General features: G+C 63.3%; 1 protein-coding gene across 1 annotated transcript in view; it reads left to right on the top strand.

Annotated features, from left to right (window-relative positions):
* Positions 1-6,067: 6,067 nt before the first annotated feature.
* Positions 6,068-15,273, top strand: part of COL7A1 (collagen type VII alpha 1 chain) — a 30,799-nt gene continuing 21,593 nt past the window's right edge. Inside the window, exons 1-27 of the mRNA XM_017820505.1 lie at positions 6,068-6,164; positions 6,809-7,614; positions 7,694-7,784; positions 7,896-8,076; positions 8,156-8,315; positions 8,404-8,497; positions 8,581-8,728; positions 8,913-9,093; positions 9,192-9,327; positions 10,999-11,109; positions 11,217-11,363; positions 11,553-11,669; positions 11,744-11,893; positions 12,066-12,194; positions 12,281-12,427; positions 12,556-12,711; positions 12,783-12,926; positions 13,009-13,134; positions 13,209-13,355; positions 13,436-13,564; positions 13,643-13,789; positions 13,957-14,076; positions 14,161-14,307; positions 14,385-14,521; positions 14,601-14,727; positions 14,806-14,949; positions 15,021-15,178. Of these exons, the coding sequence (XP_017675994.1) occupies positions 6,068-6,164; positions 6,809-7,614; positions 7,694-7,784; positions 7,896-8,076; positions 8,156-8,315; positions 8,404-8,497; positions 8,581-8,728; positions 8,913-9,093; positions 9,192-9,327; positions 10,999-11,109; positions 11,217-11,363; positions 11,553-11,669; positions 11,744-11,893; positions 12,066-12,194; positions 12,281-12,427; positions 12,556-12,711; positions 12,783-12,926; positions 13,009-13,134; positions 13,209-13,355; positions 13,436-13,564; positions 13,643-13,789; positions 13,957-14,076; positions 14,161-14,307; positions 14,385-14,521; positions 14,601-14,727; positions 14,806-14,949; positions 15,021-15,178 (4,377 nt within the window). The remainder of the gene's footprint in view (positions 6,165-6,808; positions 7,615-7,693; positions 7,785-7,895; positions 8,077-8,155; positions 8,316-8,403; positions 8,498-8,580; positions 8,729-8,912; positions 9,094-9,191; positions 9,328-10,998; positions 11,110-11,216; positions 11,364-11,552; positions 11,670-11,743; positions 11,894-12,065; positions 12,195-12,280; positions 12,428-12,555; positions 12,712-12,782; positions 12,927-13,008; positions 13,135-13,208; positions 13,356-13,435; positions 13,565-13,642; positions 13,790-13,956; positions 14,077-14,160; positions 14,308-14,384; positions 14,522-14,600; positions 14,728-14,805; positions 14,950-15,020; positions 15,179-15,273) is intronic.

Genomic DNA, 15,273 nt, shown 5'->3' on the forward strand with positions numbered 1-15,273 from the left:
GCCTTGACCAGCACACAAGGCTTTCCAAAGCCCCTTCCCCAGAGGCTGCAGCATGGTCCCAGCTCTCCAGAGGTAAGTACTCTGTCCTGTGCCCCTGCCTGGGACAGGCAGGGTGTGAGCTGGCACATGCCCATAAGTGTCTGCTGGGCTGCAGAGCCCCCCCAAACACGTCTCCTCCCCAGCCCTTGGAGCTGCAGGGGATGCTTCCCATGGCTCTGGTGGGCGCCCCTTGCACAAGGAGCAACCAAGCCCCAGGAAGAGTGAGCTGGGGGCTCTTTTCATGAGTCCTGCCAGAACTTTATAAGAAGCTGCAGGTATTTTTTAGGGGGGTGTTGGTGCAGGTTTTGAAATACTTGAATAGAGGCTGAGAGGAAGAATTGAGCAACCACTGCATCCTCCCAGATGCCAGACTTGCATCCCAGATGCAGAAGTGGGGAACTAAGAGCAGGATCAGCTGAAAGCGGAGCAAGTGAGGGACAGCTTTTCCCTGGCACAAGGGAGCTGGTTTTGGAGAGCTGAGGTGAGCAAACTCCCTCTTGGGCAGCTCCAGAGCGGGTCTCTCTTGCTGTCACTTGTGAGCACAGACCAGTGTGCTACTCTGCCACAGGCGGTGGTGCCAATGCTTGTGGGCTGGCAGCAGGAGGGACTGAGCACAAGGCGTTAGTGACTCGTTATTTCCATCTCTTGGGAAGGAAATGGCAGTCCACAGTGAGCCCCTGAGGGCTGGCTCCTTGGACTCACAGCTATTCTTTTTGGCAACGCTCCTCCCCTAGGAATACAGCTGCCCTGAGCCCCTGCAGCCGGGGAGGCATCTGGTGTTGCCGTTGGAGGGAGGAACAAATACTCCCAGCCCCATCAAGCTGTGTGAACCCCCCACAAGGAGCAGCTTCTTGCAGCACAGCTGGCAGCATCTCGGGAACGGCTCCAGCTTCCCAGGCCCGCGTGCTGCCTGTCTGCCCTTCCTCCTCCCTGCCTGGCGAGCAGTTTCAGTGAGCCCCTGCCACCGTGCTGCTCTCCTGGCACTCCCTGCCATGCTGCTGCCCACTCCTGTGGGGTCTTCAGGGTCTGTGAGGGCTCCCACAGCCAGGTTAGGCTACAGCTGGCTTTGTGACCCTGGGTGCCACACTGGGAGCTGGGCAACTGCTGTTTCCCAGAAGAGCTCAATGTTAGGCAGCAGAGCAGCTCCCATGGACAGGGAAGGTGGTGATGCCTTGCCCAGCACAGGATGGGGAGGAGGGATGGGGCAGCCATGGCTTCGTGGTGCTTGTCCCCTCTGATGTGGTGTGGGGGCAGTGCCAGGTTTGGGATCTGGCAGGCAGCTTGTGGCAGGGGCTGCTGTGCTGCTGCAAGTGCCCCGGCTCTGCAGGGCTGGGCTCTGTCCTGAGCTGCTGTGGACACCCCTACTTGGCTGCTCCCAGGTCAATCTGGTTTGAAGCAGAGAGCTGTGGTACCACCCTGCCCGTGGTGCTGGTCTGCATTCCTGCGAGGTACCTGGGAGCAGTGCTGTGGCTCCTGTGTGCCCCTCCAGTTCCCTGAAGCCGTGTGCCCCTGGAAGCCAGATTTGGAGCAGTGTGGCAAGCACCCTGCAAGGCCAAGTGACAGGCCCCCGGCACCCAGCAGGGGCTGAGCCATCCTATCTACCACACAGCTTTCCAGAGGGATGCTGGTGAGGGCTCGAGGCAGCCAGAGATATGGCACCTTAGTGTTTGCAGGTAAGATGATCCCCTCACTTTCCCCAGCGCTGCAGGGAAGCACCAGTGACCTGGCCTTGCCCCGGGCTGCTCTCCCTGGAACAGGGCAGCAGGAATGCCACCTTTCACCTTTGCATCTCATCACCTGGCCCGAGGTGCTGCACTGCCGATGATGCTTGTCCCTGGGGACCCCCGCAGGGTTGAGCAGGCAGGCTGGGCAGCTCTGGTGGGTGCAGGCGGGCACGGGCTGGCTCAGCCACCCTGCGTGTCGAGTCACGCTCTGCGCACCGTCCGCCCAGCCTACACATGCCCTGAGTGTGCACAGCGTGGGCTGGCAGCACTCCCTCGGCTTCCCTTCATCTCCTCCTTCCTGCAGACACCCAAGGGGAAACCACTCCCTCTGCTCTGTCAGTCCCTGCTCTTGCACTGCTTTGGGTCCCTGGGTCTCCCTTCATGCACCCCAAGCCTGGCTGTGCCCCAGGTGCTGCCAGACACTGCCTGCTGCTGCCTGCAAACCCTGCAGCCAGGGCTGGGCTGGGAGCACCTCGATCCTCATAACCCCAAGGCAGGGAATTCATCTGCCCGTACGAAGAAGCAGGAGTTTCCCTTCCATAGCTGTGTGTGCTGGGCTATCTGGGGCATCTCTAGGGCATGAGCACCCCATGGGATCCTCAGCATGAGGAAAAGCAGCATTAGCTTCACACAAAGGTGTTGAAGGAGCTTTGCTGCAACTGGTCCCTGCATTTCCACTGTCTCCTGCATCCTCATCCTCAAGGGCAAGCAAGGCTGATTTTACCGAGCCTAGACCCTGCTGCAAGGTTGGTGCTGTAGGGCCAGGACTGAAGGGGAGCAGCTCTTGCCTCTGTAAGTGGAGAAGCTTGATTCCTGCAGATGAGCCGGGCTGTGTGAGTGGTCACCTGCAGCTCCTGCCTGCAGCCTGCTTAACCCTTCTCCCTGCCTCTCCCTGGGTCCCTGACACTCACCCTCAGCCACTGTGCAGCCCCAGCATCACCCAAAGCCCAGCCACAGGACGCAGCTGAAGGCAAGTTGTTAACTGGCAACTCTAGAACTCCATGCAGTGCTGCTGGCTCCTCATCCTGCTTCCATCATCCCCATCATCACCTTCCCCTTCTGGCATGCTGGCCACATGCCATTGCAAAGCACCGCTGGCCCTTTGCAGAGCCCTGGCGGTGCCTGGCTCTCCTCTCTCTCGCTGTCCCTGAGAGCAAGCCTGCTGTCTCCTGACCAGGGCTGCCTTCTCCTGCCCGACTTAGCCAAGGGGGGGTTACATCCTCATGGTGTTACCGTTCTCCCTGAGCCTGTTCTGCGTGGCCAGCAGGGCCTGGCCGCGTTCCAGTGCAGCTTCGTGCGATGCCGGTGTGCGGCCGTGCTGGCAGCAGCCTCCAGACAAAACAGTTTATGGGCAGGAAAAACTTCCCATCCTTGTACAGCAGTTGTGGGACAGCTGGGACACGCACCCACCCCACGCGGAGCCTTGATCTGGGGGCACAGTGGGCTCATCCTAACCAAGCCCTACTGCAGTGGGACCACTTGCCTCCATCGACCCCGCAACTGGGAGCATCCCCCTCGCTTTGGGCATCCCCAGAGCCACTGGGCAGAGCGGGCGGCTCGCGGGTCATGGCTTCACCCTGATGTCATACTTTGATTCCTTTTCCTGCAGGGATGTGGCTTTGATTCCTTTTCCTGCAGGGATGGGCAGCAGCAGGATAGGGAGTGCTGCAAGCTGTCCCCTGCGGCATGGAGGAGCTGGGGGTCTGCTGTCTGTTCCCCTTGCATGAATTGCAGCCTGGAGGGGCTGGCACAGCTGTCTCCCACCCCAGATCCCTTGGAACAGGTCAGTAGGAGGTAAGGGGTGACGAGTTACCCACTCTGGCCTACTTTGTGGCCCCTGGGCTTGCTGGGGTGTCCCATGGGGTGGCACAGGGGTTCCCCAAGGCTGCACTGTGAGTGTGATGCTGTCCCTCTGGGCTGTCCCCGAGCTGACTGGAGATGATGGCAAGGGGTCATGGGCCCCTTTCCCAGGATGCTGGTACTGGGTGGCTGGGTGCCACAGCATAGAGCTGGCAGTGAGTGGTGCAAGGAGACATTCCTGGAGCGTGTCCCAACTGGCCCCTGTGGCAGGCGAGGTTCCCCCTCCAGGCTCTGGCCAGCTTCTCTTCTCCTCACCCGCCTCAGCATCAGCTCCCCGCTGCTCCCTGTGTCTGAAAGCTTCCCAATTTAAAAGTGCCTGGAGAGGGGGTTTCTGTCTCCCAGCACCCACAGAGCTGCCTTATGCATTCCCACTGGCTGGGGAAGGCCTGTGTCATGCTGTAGTGAGGAGCACTGCAGGATCACTGTAGGACTAGAAAACTGAAATCCTGTAAGAGTTGTGCTGAATCCCAGCCTGTGTTGGATCAGCACCAGAGGCAGTGGCTGTGGGATGTGGAGGGGGTGAGCAGAGGATAGAACACAGACCCCACAGCACCCCAAGCACAGCTAGCTCTGCATCCCAGCACCCGTCTCACCGTGCAGCATCTCACCATGCTGTATATATGACTCATCCCACCCGAGAGAGCTAAAACCTCACCTGGGGCTGAAGAAAACAGATTCACTTCTTGCTTCCCACTAAAGCAGCGGTGAGGCCTCACGCCTGGCAAGTGTGGGCAAGGAGAAGCTCAGCCCTGGTGCTTCCCTTGTGTGCACTCTCAAACTGGGGGGGCTCCTATGCCTGGGGGTGACGTGACCTCCTGCTTGCCTGAGCAGGGTCAGTGGGACCTGGGGATATGTTTTTTGTCTTCTTGTGATCTGATCGGCTGGTGAGTGGCATTTGGGGACCAGGATGGCATGCACAGGCAGGAAGCTGGGGTCAGGGTCAGCCCTACAAACTTTTATTAGTGTCAGGGAAGAGGAGTCAGCGTGCTTTGGGGCTGAGCCAGCTGGGAGATGGGGAACCCCAAGTCTGGGCTACAGGAGTGACTGGTGGCCTGGCTGCCAGCCTGCCAGGCTTCAGGAAGGGCTGACAGCCTCTCGGGATGTTCCCGGAGGGACAGGCTGCAGCGGCGCGGTGCGCCGCGTGAGTCACTCGCACCTGGTGCTCTCGCTCTGCAGAGGCAGTACCGTCCCGCGCCGCGGGCCGCGGATTCCTTCCCTGGCCTTGGTATGCAGGGGAAGCTGGGAAACACCGCAGAGGGGGAGGCACTCTGGTTTTGGGGACCCAGCACACCTGCGTACGCCCATCCAGTGCCAACGTAAACGGAATGCTGCTGGCAAGATGGTCAAGATGCTGTCCATGGGGGATTGGGGTTTGGGACCACCCCAAATTGGTGTCTTCCACAGTCGTGGGGGCCGAGGTGGCAGGCAGAGCCCCTGGCATGGCTGTGAAGTGTCGCTGTCCCGGTGCCGCTGCCTGCGGTGCCCTCTGGGCGATGCTCACCCCAGCGCTGCCCCCGTTTGCCGGGGTGACCCCCGGCCGCCCGTGCCCTGTCGCCGGCACTGCGCCTTGGGGCTGCTCCACCAGCTCCGGGCCCGGGGCCAGACACAGCGCCCTTGGCAGGCCCCTCCGCTCCCTGTTTAACGAAGCCCCTTGTCTAATTGGGACAGGCTGCCTTGTCTTCATTAAACGAGCTCTGGCGGGAGGAGGGTTTGGGGATGGTCCTGACCTGAGGATGCGGGACTCACGGCCGGACTCACAGGGCTGGGGCAGGCAGGGGGAAACCTGTGACCACGGTGAACCTCGGAACCCCTCGGCCAAGTGTGGGGGCCAGGGCTGGGGTCTAAAGAGAGGAGGGCTAACGAAGAGGAGGGGATGCACTGCTTGCTGCGCCTTTAAGAAGAGCTGGGGCATCGCCACTCCTCCCCTGCTCGGGAACAGCGTGTGCCTGGGAAAGTTGCCTACAGCCGACCCTGGAGCATCTTTGCTCCGTGGCCGGTGGCCCTGCCCCGGGCCCCCAGCTGTGAGGTGGCCCTGGGTCCCAGCGACCCCCACTGTCGCTCTCCTTGCTGCCTGCAAGAAGATGCCCCGGGACCTACCCACTGCCCTGCCAGGAGCCGGAGGGGAGCCCCTGCACCGGTGGCTGGGAGGGCACAGGTATGTGAGGTGCTGGGGACAGGGGAATGTTGGGTGACCAAGGGGACAGAGCGCAGGTGGCGTGAGGTGCAGGGCAGGGCCATGAGCCAGGGTCAGCCTCAGGTGAGCACAGACACCAGGGGGGAGGATGGGGTGCAGTGGGATGTGCCCCAAGGAGCAGTGTGGCCCCACAGGGTGCCCTGGGGGTGAGGGGCGCCCTGAGGGTCAGGGGTGCACCCTGGGCTGTGGAGGAGCCCCAGGGCACAGTTCCACCAGTCACTGGGTGGGCAGGAAGTGAGACCAGGGCAACATGAGGTCCCTGCTCACCTTGCTGGGCATCTTTTCCCTATTGCCTCCTCCCAGCAACTGCAGCCACATCTTCAGTGGCCAGTTTCTCCAGCTCTGGGGTAGGTTTCAGGTACTGGTCTGCTCTGATAACTGTTGGGAGATGATGTCTAGAGCAGGGCAGGAGGATGCCCCACAGATGGCTCCAGGGCAGTTCCTGTACAAGAACTGTGGGTACTAGAGCCCTACGTGCTCCTGCCCCCAAGCTGTGGGGGCAGGAAAGGTCCCAGCCAAGGCCTGGTGGTCCTGAAGCCTTGTGGGAGCTCTGCTGGTGTGGGGAGCAGCCCTTCACCACCATCATCCTTCCCAGGGCTGGTGCTCAGAGTCAGCCTCTAACACAGAGGGGGTCAGGGGCTCAGGTCCCTGTGGCAGCTCCATCCAGCTCTGCCCAAGGTGAGGCCCTGGTGTCACATTCTCCTGAGATGGATGGAGGTGAGCAGCCAGCTCCTGGCTGGCAGGTCCCAGAGCTGCTCATTTTCCCGGAGGATGCAGATGCTGGAGGGAAAACTGCCTTGGGCCTTACTGGAGTCCACTCGGCCCCTCAACGAGGTCTCGGCAGAAAGTCCATCAGAAACGCTCCCCGGGGTCCAGCCCTCTCCTGCTTCATCCTGGCCTCGGAGCCCTTCAGCCCCTGTGCGTGGTGCAGCCAAGGGCGGCACTTGATGGGGGACAGCCCGAGGAGCCGCTTCCCTTTCTTCCCTCCCAGGGGAGCGGGTGGGAAAAGCCCTCTGGGGGGGCCGGGCTGGGCGGGGGCCGCGCCGCTCCGCTCCCCCCCCGGGACCGCGCTCCGGGCCGCCCTCCATAAAGGGGCGGGAGCGCCGGGGGCCGGTGCGCGCCGGCACCGCCTGCGCCCGGCTCGGCTCGGCTCGGCACGGAACGGCGCGGAGCGGTGCGGGACGGAGCGTCCCCGCGGGGACGGCGGGTGAGCGCGGGGCCGGGCCGGGGGTCCCGCCGCGGGCGGGCGGCGCTGCGGGGCGACCGAGCCTCCCGCGCGGGCACCCGCGGGCGCTCGCCCACCCTCCCGCGGCGGGGCTCGCTCCGCCCGGGCCGGGCGGTGCTGGGGCTGGGACCCGCCGTGGCCATCGCGGGGGTGTCGGGCCAGGTGTGCCCCGGCGCCGCGTGGGTGGGAAGCGGCGGGGCGTGGGGCTGGCGGGCAGGGCTGCCCACGCTGGCTCCCCGCTGCCCTACAGCACTTTCCTGGGGCGGAGGGAGCCCCTGTGGGCGGTGAGGGGACCAGGAGGCAGGGGCGGCCGGGGTGCGCTGCTGCCGGTGCCGCGGCATGGGCAGGGGAAGGGCTGGCGGGAGGCAGAGCCCGGGCTGGACCAGGAGGGCTGGAGTGGGGCCAGGCGCTGCCCGTATCTCCCGCACTCTGGGCAACCCCACCGGGTGTACACGGGCCAGCTGCTGCCCGCCTGCCCCGGCCTGAAGCGGGGCTCTCCCTGCGCCGTGGGGTGCCTGGGACGGCACTGGCACCCCGCCCTCCCAATGCTGCCAGGCGTCCTGGCACAGGTGGTACTGGGAACCTCCCGGACTGCTGTCCCCGAGGTGTGGGGCTGCTGTGGGGCAATGGTGGCAGCATCCTCTCTTGCAGGCTCCCATGATGAGTGGCCAGCTCCTGTTCCTGGCTGTGCTTCCCCTGCTCCTGGGTCCTCTGCCTGCCATGGCGCAGAAGAGGAGCCAAGGTGGGTGCTGAGCATTGGGTTGATGATGAAAGAGGTGGGATGATGAGAGAGGGCCAGCACCACCGTGCCATTTTGCTGTTCCATGCCCTGAGCACTGTCACTGCCCCACAGCCGTGTGCGAGGATGTGCTGGAGGCTGACATCGCCTTCCTGGTGGATGGCTCATCCAGCATCGGCAGGAACAACTTCCGCACCGTCCGCACCTTCATGGATGACCTGGTGGGGCCCTTTGTGCAGGTGGTGGGTGAGAAGGCGGTGCGCTTTGCCGTGGCACAGTACAGTGATGACCCACGGTGAGCCCTGGGGAGGGGGCATGTGGGGCAGCAGGGTGGCAGGACTGGGACGTGACACTGTCCCTCTGCACGCCCCCAGGGTGGAGTTCACCTTCTCCCAGCACACTGATGGCACAAGTGTCCGGAGGGCCATCCAGCAGCTGAGCTACAAGGGCGGCAACACGCGGACTGGTGCTGGCTTCCGCTACGTTGCTGACAACTTCTTTGGCCCCACACAGCTCCGGCCCGGGGTCCCCCAGGTACGTGCAAGGCTCTGGCAACATGGGGAGAAGTACTGGGTCCATGGGCCCCATGCTGGGTCTCATGTCTCTTGCCCGGCCTCCACAGATCTGCATCCTCATCACAGATGGCAAGTCCCAGGATGATGCCGAGGGGCCCGCAGCAAAGCTGAAGAGCCAGGGGATCAAGATCTTTGCCGTGGGTGAGCGAGGCTTCAGCTCCACATGAGGGGGTCTCCTGCTTGATTCGGGTCCCTCCCTCACCCATCATCTCCATCCCTCCCAGGGGTTAAGAACGCTGACCACAAGGAGCTAATTCGTGTGGCCTCAACGCCTACCGAAGCCTTCTTCTTCTACGTTGGTGACTTCAAGCTGCTGAGCACGCTGGTGCCACTGATGACACGCAGGGTGTGCACAAGTGTCGGGGGCACTCTGCGTCTGTTGGGTATGGGCCCCCATCCTCCTCCCTGACAGGAGCCAGGCTGCGCTCACCATGGGTGCACTCTTAGCACCCATCCCTACCCAAAATGCCCTCCTGGCCATCCCATCCCAACAGACACACGTCTATGCTACCCCAGCAAGGTCTCCCCTCTGCCTCATGCACCCTGGAACCGACAGCCCTTGCTTCCCCACAGATGGGCAAACCCACACCGGCCCCTCCAACCTGGAGATCCTGGAGCGGGGCTTTGACCAGCTGCGGATCCGCTGGACGGCAGCCAGCGGTCCCGTCACTGGCTACCGGGTGCAACACGTGCCACTGACAGGGCTGGGACAGCCGATCATGGCAGAGAGGCAGGAGGTGAGTGCTCCTACCTGGCTGCTCAGAGTTCCTGGGGGTCCCTGGTGGCTCTACATGTGACCTAGGGATGGCAAGGGGGTGACACTCTTCCTGCCCAGGTGAGTCTGGGGCCACGGGAGACGAGCACTGTGCTGCGGGGACTGCGCGTGGGGACGGAGTACCTGGTCACTGTCACCGCCCAGTATGCCAACAGCATCGGCGAGTCAGTGTCCAGCCGAGCACGGACCCGTGAGTGTCCATACACTTGGGGACAGGGGCGAGCACAGGCACCAGGTGCCCACAGCACATGAGGTTGGGAGCTCATCCCTGCTCCTGTTTGCCCCCAGAAAGCCGTGCTGGCTCCATGCTGGATTTTCGCGTGGTGGAGACTGGACCAACCTTCCTGCGGCTGGCCTGGCAGCCTGGCCCTGAGCTCCCCCAGGGCTACAGCCTCAGCTACACTGTGCAAGGTGAGGGGATGGTCCTACGAGGGTCGGTGCTGCCCAGATGCCCTGCCTTTGCACAGCAGCCCCATGGGCAGGGGGAGTGCATGGATGGGGGTTGATGCAGGGATGCATGCCCAGAGTGCTGTGGGTGTGTGCACGCCTGCCTTTGCTGCAGCAGCCAGCACGCGTGCGTGGGCTGTGGGACACACGTGTGTGCAGGGCTGTGGAGGCAGCCTGTGTACTCCTGGAGGCTTCATGCGCAAGGCTCAGGGTGTGTGCTTGGGTGTGCATGATGGCCAGGGGCCTGATGTGTGCACCCCAACTCAGGGCTGGGAGCACAGGCACATATCTGCCCCTATGACTGCTCATGGGGGGGGCAGGCAGCAGACCCCCGTCCCAGCCAGGGGCTGGGCTGAAGCTGCACACCTGGCAGCCCCACCCTGGCCCTGGGTGATCCAAGGGGTGCCCCTGCCCTGGCCCATGTCCCAGCCTCTCCCGGTACTCCCCACCCCTGGCAACAACTGGCATCCTCAGGGCAGGATGCCAGCCCATAAACACCCCTTCCCTGCCGGGCCTGGTGTGTTCCATGTCCTTGCTCCCACCCACACTCCTCTGCTGTCCTTTCAGGAGAAGCCCAGGGGGAGGAGAAGAGCTTGGGGGCCAGTGCACAATCAGCCACACTCAGCAACCTGCGCCCCGACACGGAATACGTGGTGATGCTCCGACCCCGTTACGCACAGCAGCCTGCTGTCCCTGCCACCCTCACCGCCCGGACACGTAAGCACTGCCTGGCCCTGGGCTCAGCCAGGGTTAGGGATGGGTTCCCAGCACAGTCCCTCCAGTCACTGTGCCTCATTGGGATGGGGCTGCCAGGCCCACTGCTGCCTGTGGGGGTGGGATGGAGGTAAGCATGACTACAAGGTGATGCTCTGAGCCCCAAAAGTTGGTCCCAGGGCAGGGTGCAGCACTGTGCACTTCCAATTTCCTTTGCAGCCTTCTGGGAGTGTGTTGACCAGAGCTTTCCTCACATGACGTAAAAAATTCTGACTGAAAAAATGCAGTGGTGTTTTTTTTTTAATTTGAGTGTGGTGCTCTGCAGGAGGAAAATGTGGTTTCCACCAGGAAAGAGAGTGGTGGAAAGCGAGTAGAAGTGAGGGTGAGGCCCCCGGGGCAAAACCTTTACAAGCCTCAAATTTTGGCAAACCAATTCCTTCAGCTGCCCCAGGCAGTCTTAACCCACAGAAAGTATTTAAGGCATTAAGAGGAAGGCTTTGAGCTCCACTTTGCAGGAGTTTCGTGCTTTGAAGGAGCCGCCTGGGCGAGGGCTGCACTCGGTGACCTCAGTGCAGTTCAGCATCCGTCAGCAGGGGCAAGAGGGGCTTCTTGCCCCTGAAGCAGGCAGTTTGCAAATGAAGGTGATTCACCCTGCCCCTCTCATGTGGGGGATGGACAGGCACCTCTCTTCCTGCAGGACATCCAGTGGGTGTGCAGCACTTGGCTGTCCACAACATCTCAGCACAGAGCATGCTGCTGGCCTGGCAGCCTGTCAGTGGTGCCACCGGCTACCGGCTCTCCTGGGCAACCCTCGCAGGTAGGTGCCTGTCCCAGAGCTTGTGGCCCCTAAGAGGAGGGACAGGAGGGGGATAGTGGCACCCACTGCCCAAAGCCCCCAAGGGACTGCTGCACTGGCTCCCACAGGGCAGGACAAGCACAGGGTGGACCTGGATGCCAGTCGAACGTCACATGCTCTGGTGGGGCTGCAGCCCAACACCGACTATGTGGTGACAGTGGCCCCGCTCTTCAGGGAACTGGAGGGGCCCACAGCCACCGTGCGGCAGAGGACAGGTAGGTATTGGGTACAGGTGATGCCATCCTTCTGCTGGCCTGTACTCTGCCCTGGGATGAGGCTGGGACCGTCTGCCATCGCCCCACATGCTGCCTACCCTGCTGTGTGTGGGGACTGGAGACCTGCTGGCGTTGTGGCTGGCAGCAGAGTGGCACAGGGTAGCCTGGCCCATGGGGTTCCTCTTGCAGAGGCAGGTACAGACCAGACGCTGCAGACCAACATCCTGGGTCCCACATCCATCCAGGTGCTCTGGACCAGTGCCCGTGATGCCCGTGGCTACCGTCTAGAGTGGAAGAGAGCCACAGGTGGGCTCAGGGTGCCCGTTGCCCCTGAGGACCCTCCGTTCCAGCAGCTGGCAGTGACCCTTTCCTCCCCACAGGACCAGAGCCCCCCAGAACAGTGTCTCTCCCCAGCAGCACCAATACTTACCAGCTGACTGGGCTGAAGCCAGGCACCGAGTACCGCATCACCCTCTACACGCTCTATGATGGTGGGGAGGTGGCCACCCCCGTCACCACCTTCCAGACAGGTGAGTGACTGCTGTGGGTCCCCTGGGTTGTCCCCCACGTGGCATTGCTCAGCTTGGGGATCCCCTTGGCCACAAGACCCCTCAGCTGCCTGGTCATTGCCCAGGATGACTATGAGGGGCTGTGCTGTCCAGGCTGTGCAGCTCCAGCTGTGCCTCACGCATCCCCTCGCAGGTGTGGAGGGGCCCGTGGGTGCTGTGTCAGACCTGCGGCTTGTTGAGGAATCGGGCAGGTGGGTGCGGCTGAGCTGGACCAACGTCCCTGGTGCCACCGAGTACAAAGTGGTGGTGCGCAACAACCAGGGTGAGTCTGTGGGCATGGGCAGGGGTGGCACCTGGGGGACCCTGACCAGCTGACACTGAGGGTCCGCACTGCCCCGCTCCCGGTAGATGGCACGGAGAGGACGAGGCGCATCCCAGGCAGCCAGACGGGGCTGGAGCTGGGTGACCTCCGGGAGGGAATCACCTACCTGGTGCGTGTCTCGGCGCTGGCAGGCAGCCGGGAGGGCAGTGCTGCCACGCTCCCCGTCCGCCTCAGTAAGTCCACATCTGGCACCAGGATTGCTGGTCCTGGATTTTCCCGCTCCAGCATGCATTTGTCCTCTGTCCCCCTGCAACCCCTTGAGGTGGCAGGGTGGCTCTGGGGTCCCTCTGGATTCCCCAAGGTGACGCTGTGGTGCCATGGGGGGGTGCAGAGTACCCAGCTGTGGGCAGCATCTCGGAGCTGCGGGTGACGGAGGCCGGTCCCAGCCAGCTGCGGGTCACCTGGCGAGGGCTGCCAGGCGCTGGGGGCTACCTGCTGACGTGGCGAGGCAGTGACGGTGAGTGTGTGGACTGTGAGATGCTGTGGTGGTACTGGCGGAGCCCTTCCTATCCCAGCCATTTGTGTTAGGTCTGAAGCAATCCCGCGTCCTCCCTGCTGACCCCACCACCTTCACCATCGAGGGGCTGCGTGCTGGCATCGTCTACACAGTCAGTGTCTCGGCCATCATGGATGGCCGTGAGGGCAGCCCTGTCACTGCCACGGGACGGATAGGTGAGGTGTCCTCCTGCCCATCAGTGCTGTCTGGTGCCACTTGCTGTGAACCTTGGTGACAGTGACCCCCTTGGTGTCACAGCACCTGAGCAGGTGGGGACGGTGACCCAGCTGGAGGTCCAGGCATCCAGGAGCAATGTTGCCCGTGTCACCTGGGTTGGTGTGCCAGGAGCCACTGCCTACCGCGTGGTGTGGAGCCGTAGGGATGGTAATGTGGGATGAAGATGGGGCTGGGCTGTGAGTGTGACAGGGTGGGTGGGCTGATGCCACAGTCTTCGACAGGGGGCTCGGAGAATAGCCAGCGAGTTCCTGGACACACCAACTCCTTTGACATCCCCAACCTGGAGGGAGGTGTCTCCTACACTGTGAAGGTGACGGCACTCATTGGCAACCGAGAGGGCAACCCCGTCTCCATTGTCGTCACCACCCGTGAGTGCTGGGGCAGGTGACAGCATTCCAGGATGGCACTGGGCACCCTTGCCCCTAATGCCTGTCCCTTTGCCCCACAGCGGAGGCAGTCCCATTGACCCCTGTCAGTGGCTTCCAGGTGACAGAAGCCTCGGAGCACCGCCTGCGCCTGGCCTGGTTGCCGGCGGCTGGCAGCACCGGGTACCGCCTGGTCTGGCGCCTGGCTGAAGGTGAGCGTGGCCAGCCAGCACCCCTGCAAACCCAACAGCCCCCACCCACACCTGCTAACCTCTCTCTGCCCCTTGTAGGGGGGCCCCAGCGCAGCCAGCAACTCCCAGCCACCTCCAGATCCTATGACCTGGCGGGGCTGGAGCCAGGCCGGCGCTACCAGATCAGCATCACCAGCCTGGCTGGCAGCCGGGAGAGCAAACCAGCCACTGTCACTGCCATAACTGGTAAGGGACTGCCTGGTGCCAAGGTGGCATCAGCTCCCTGACACATGGCTTGAGCCCAGAGGGGCACCCAGGAACTGGGCTGTCCCAGCCTTGGGCTGGGGAGGGAGCTGGGAGCAGGCTGAGGGCTTCCCCGTGGGGCTGGGACACCATTTCCTCCTCCTTGGCAGCTGCCTCAGGCCACATCACCAGCCTGCGGGTGACGGAGGTGCGGAGAGATTCGGTGACACTCACCTGGACCCCAGTCCCCGGTGCCTCTGGCTACGTCCTTTCCTGGAGCCCTCCTGCAGGTGAGATGAATGGGTGGCCCCAGGATGGGGGGCAGCATTCCCATGGGGGCACACTGATCCCCCTGACTGTCCTCTGGGCGGCAGCTGGTGGGGAGAAGGGGCGGACACTGCCCAGTGCTGCCAGCTCCCAGCAGGTCTCCGGGCTGCGCCTGGGCCAGCGCTACACCTTCACCCTCCGCCCGCTCCTGGGGAGTGCACCAGGCACCGAGACATCTGTCAGTGAGCGCACAGGTACGGTGTGGTCACTGCAGGGATGGGCTGGGTTTGTCTCCCCTCTGATGGTGGCTTCACCCCTTCCCTGCCCACAGTCTGCAGGGATGCCCACGGTGACGTTGTCTTTCTGGTGCATGGCACCCGTGACAGCTCCTCGGGTGCCGACACTGTCCGCACCCTTCTCTCCAACACCGTGTCTGCCCTGGGGCGCCTGGGCCCTGAGGGCACCCAGGTAGGGTGCTGCTGCAGCGGTGGGGGCTCAGAGGGCATGGGCAGGCCACGGTGCCCACTGCTCTTCTACACCCTTGCAGGTGGCTCTGGCCACATACAGCTACCGCAGCCTGCCATGGCTGCTCCTCAACCGCTCCAGTGACCTGCCCGCCGTGCTGGAACAGATCCGCACCATGCGCTACGAGGAGCCCAGCGGCAATGCCATTGGTGAGGGGCTGCCCTGGGAGCTGGGGTAGTGGCTGCCGGGATCCTGCTGACTGTCCCCTCCTCCTTCTCCCTCTCTAGGGGCAGCCATCACCTTTGCCAGGACCTACCTGCTGAGCCCTGGCGCAGGGCGCCGGCCCAGGGTGCCAGCAGTGCTGGTGGTCTTGGCTGATGGCCCCTCTGGGGACGATGCCATCGCTGCAGCCAGGGATGTCAAGGCTGGGGGTGAGAATGGATGGGATCCCAGCAGGGTGTGCAGGGAGTTCTGTGGGGTGCTGAGGGTGCTCTTGGCTTAGGGGTGCAGGTGCTGGCGGTGGGCTTGGAGGGGGCAGACCGGGAGCAGCTCCGGCGCATGGTCACCAGCGAGGACCCACGGTACATCTACCATGGCGACAACCTGGCAGAGCTGGAGGGAGAGCTCACCGATGACCTCTGCACCATTATCTCCACCAGGGTAAGGTCAGAGTGCCTCAGGGGGTGTGGACTGGGGACAACCCTGTATAAGCCAGGGGGTTCTCCCACCCCTGGGTTCACACAGGCTTGTCTTGC

The sequence above is a fragment of the Lepidothrix coronata genome, unplaced genomic scaffold, assembly GCF_001604755.1.
Source record: "Lepidothrix coronata isolate B3197 unplaced genomic scaffold, Lepidothrix_coronata-1.0 Scaffold84, whole genome shotgun sequence".
NCBI classification, from domain to species: Eukaryota; Metazoa; Chordata; class Aves; order Passeriformes; family Pipridae; genus Lepidothrix; species Lepidothrix coronata.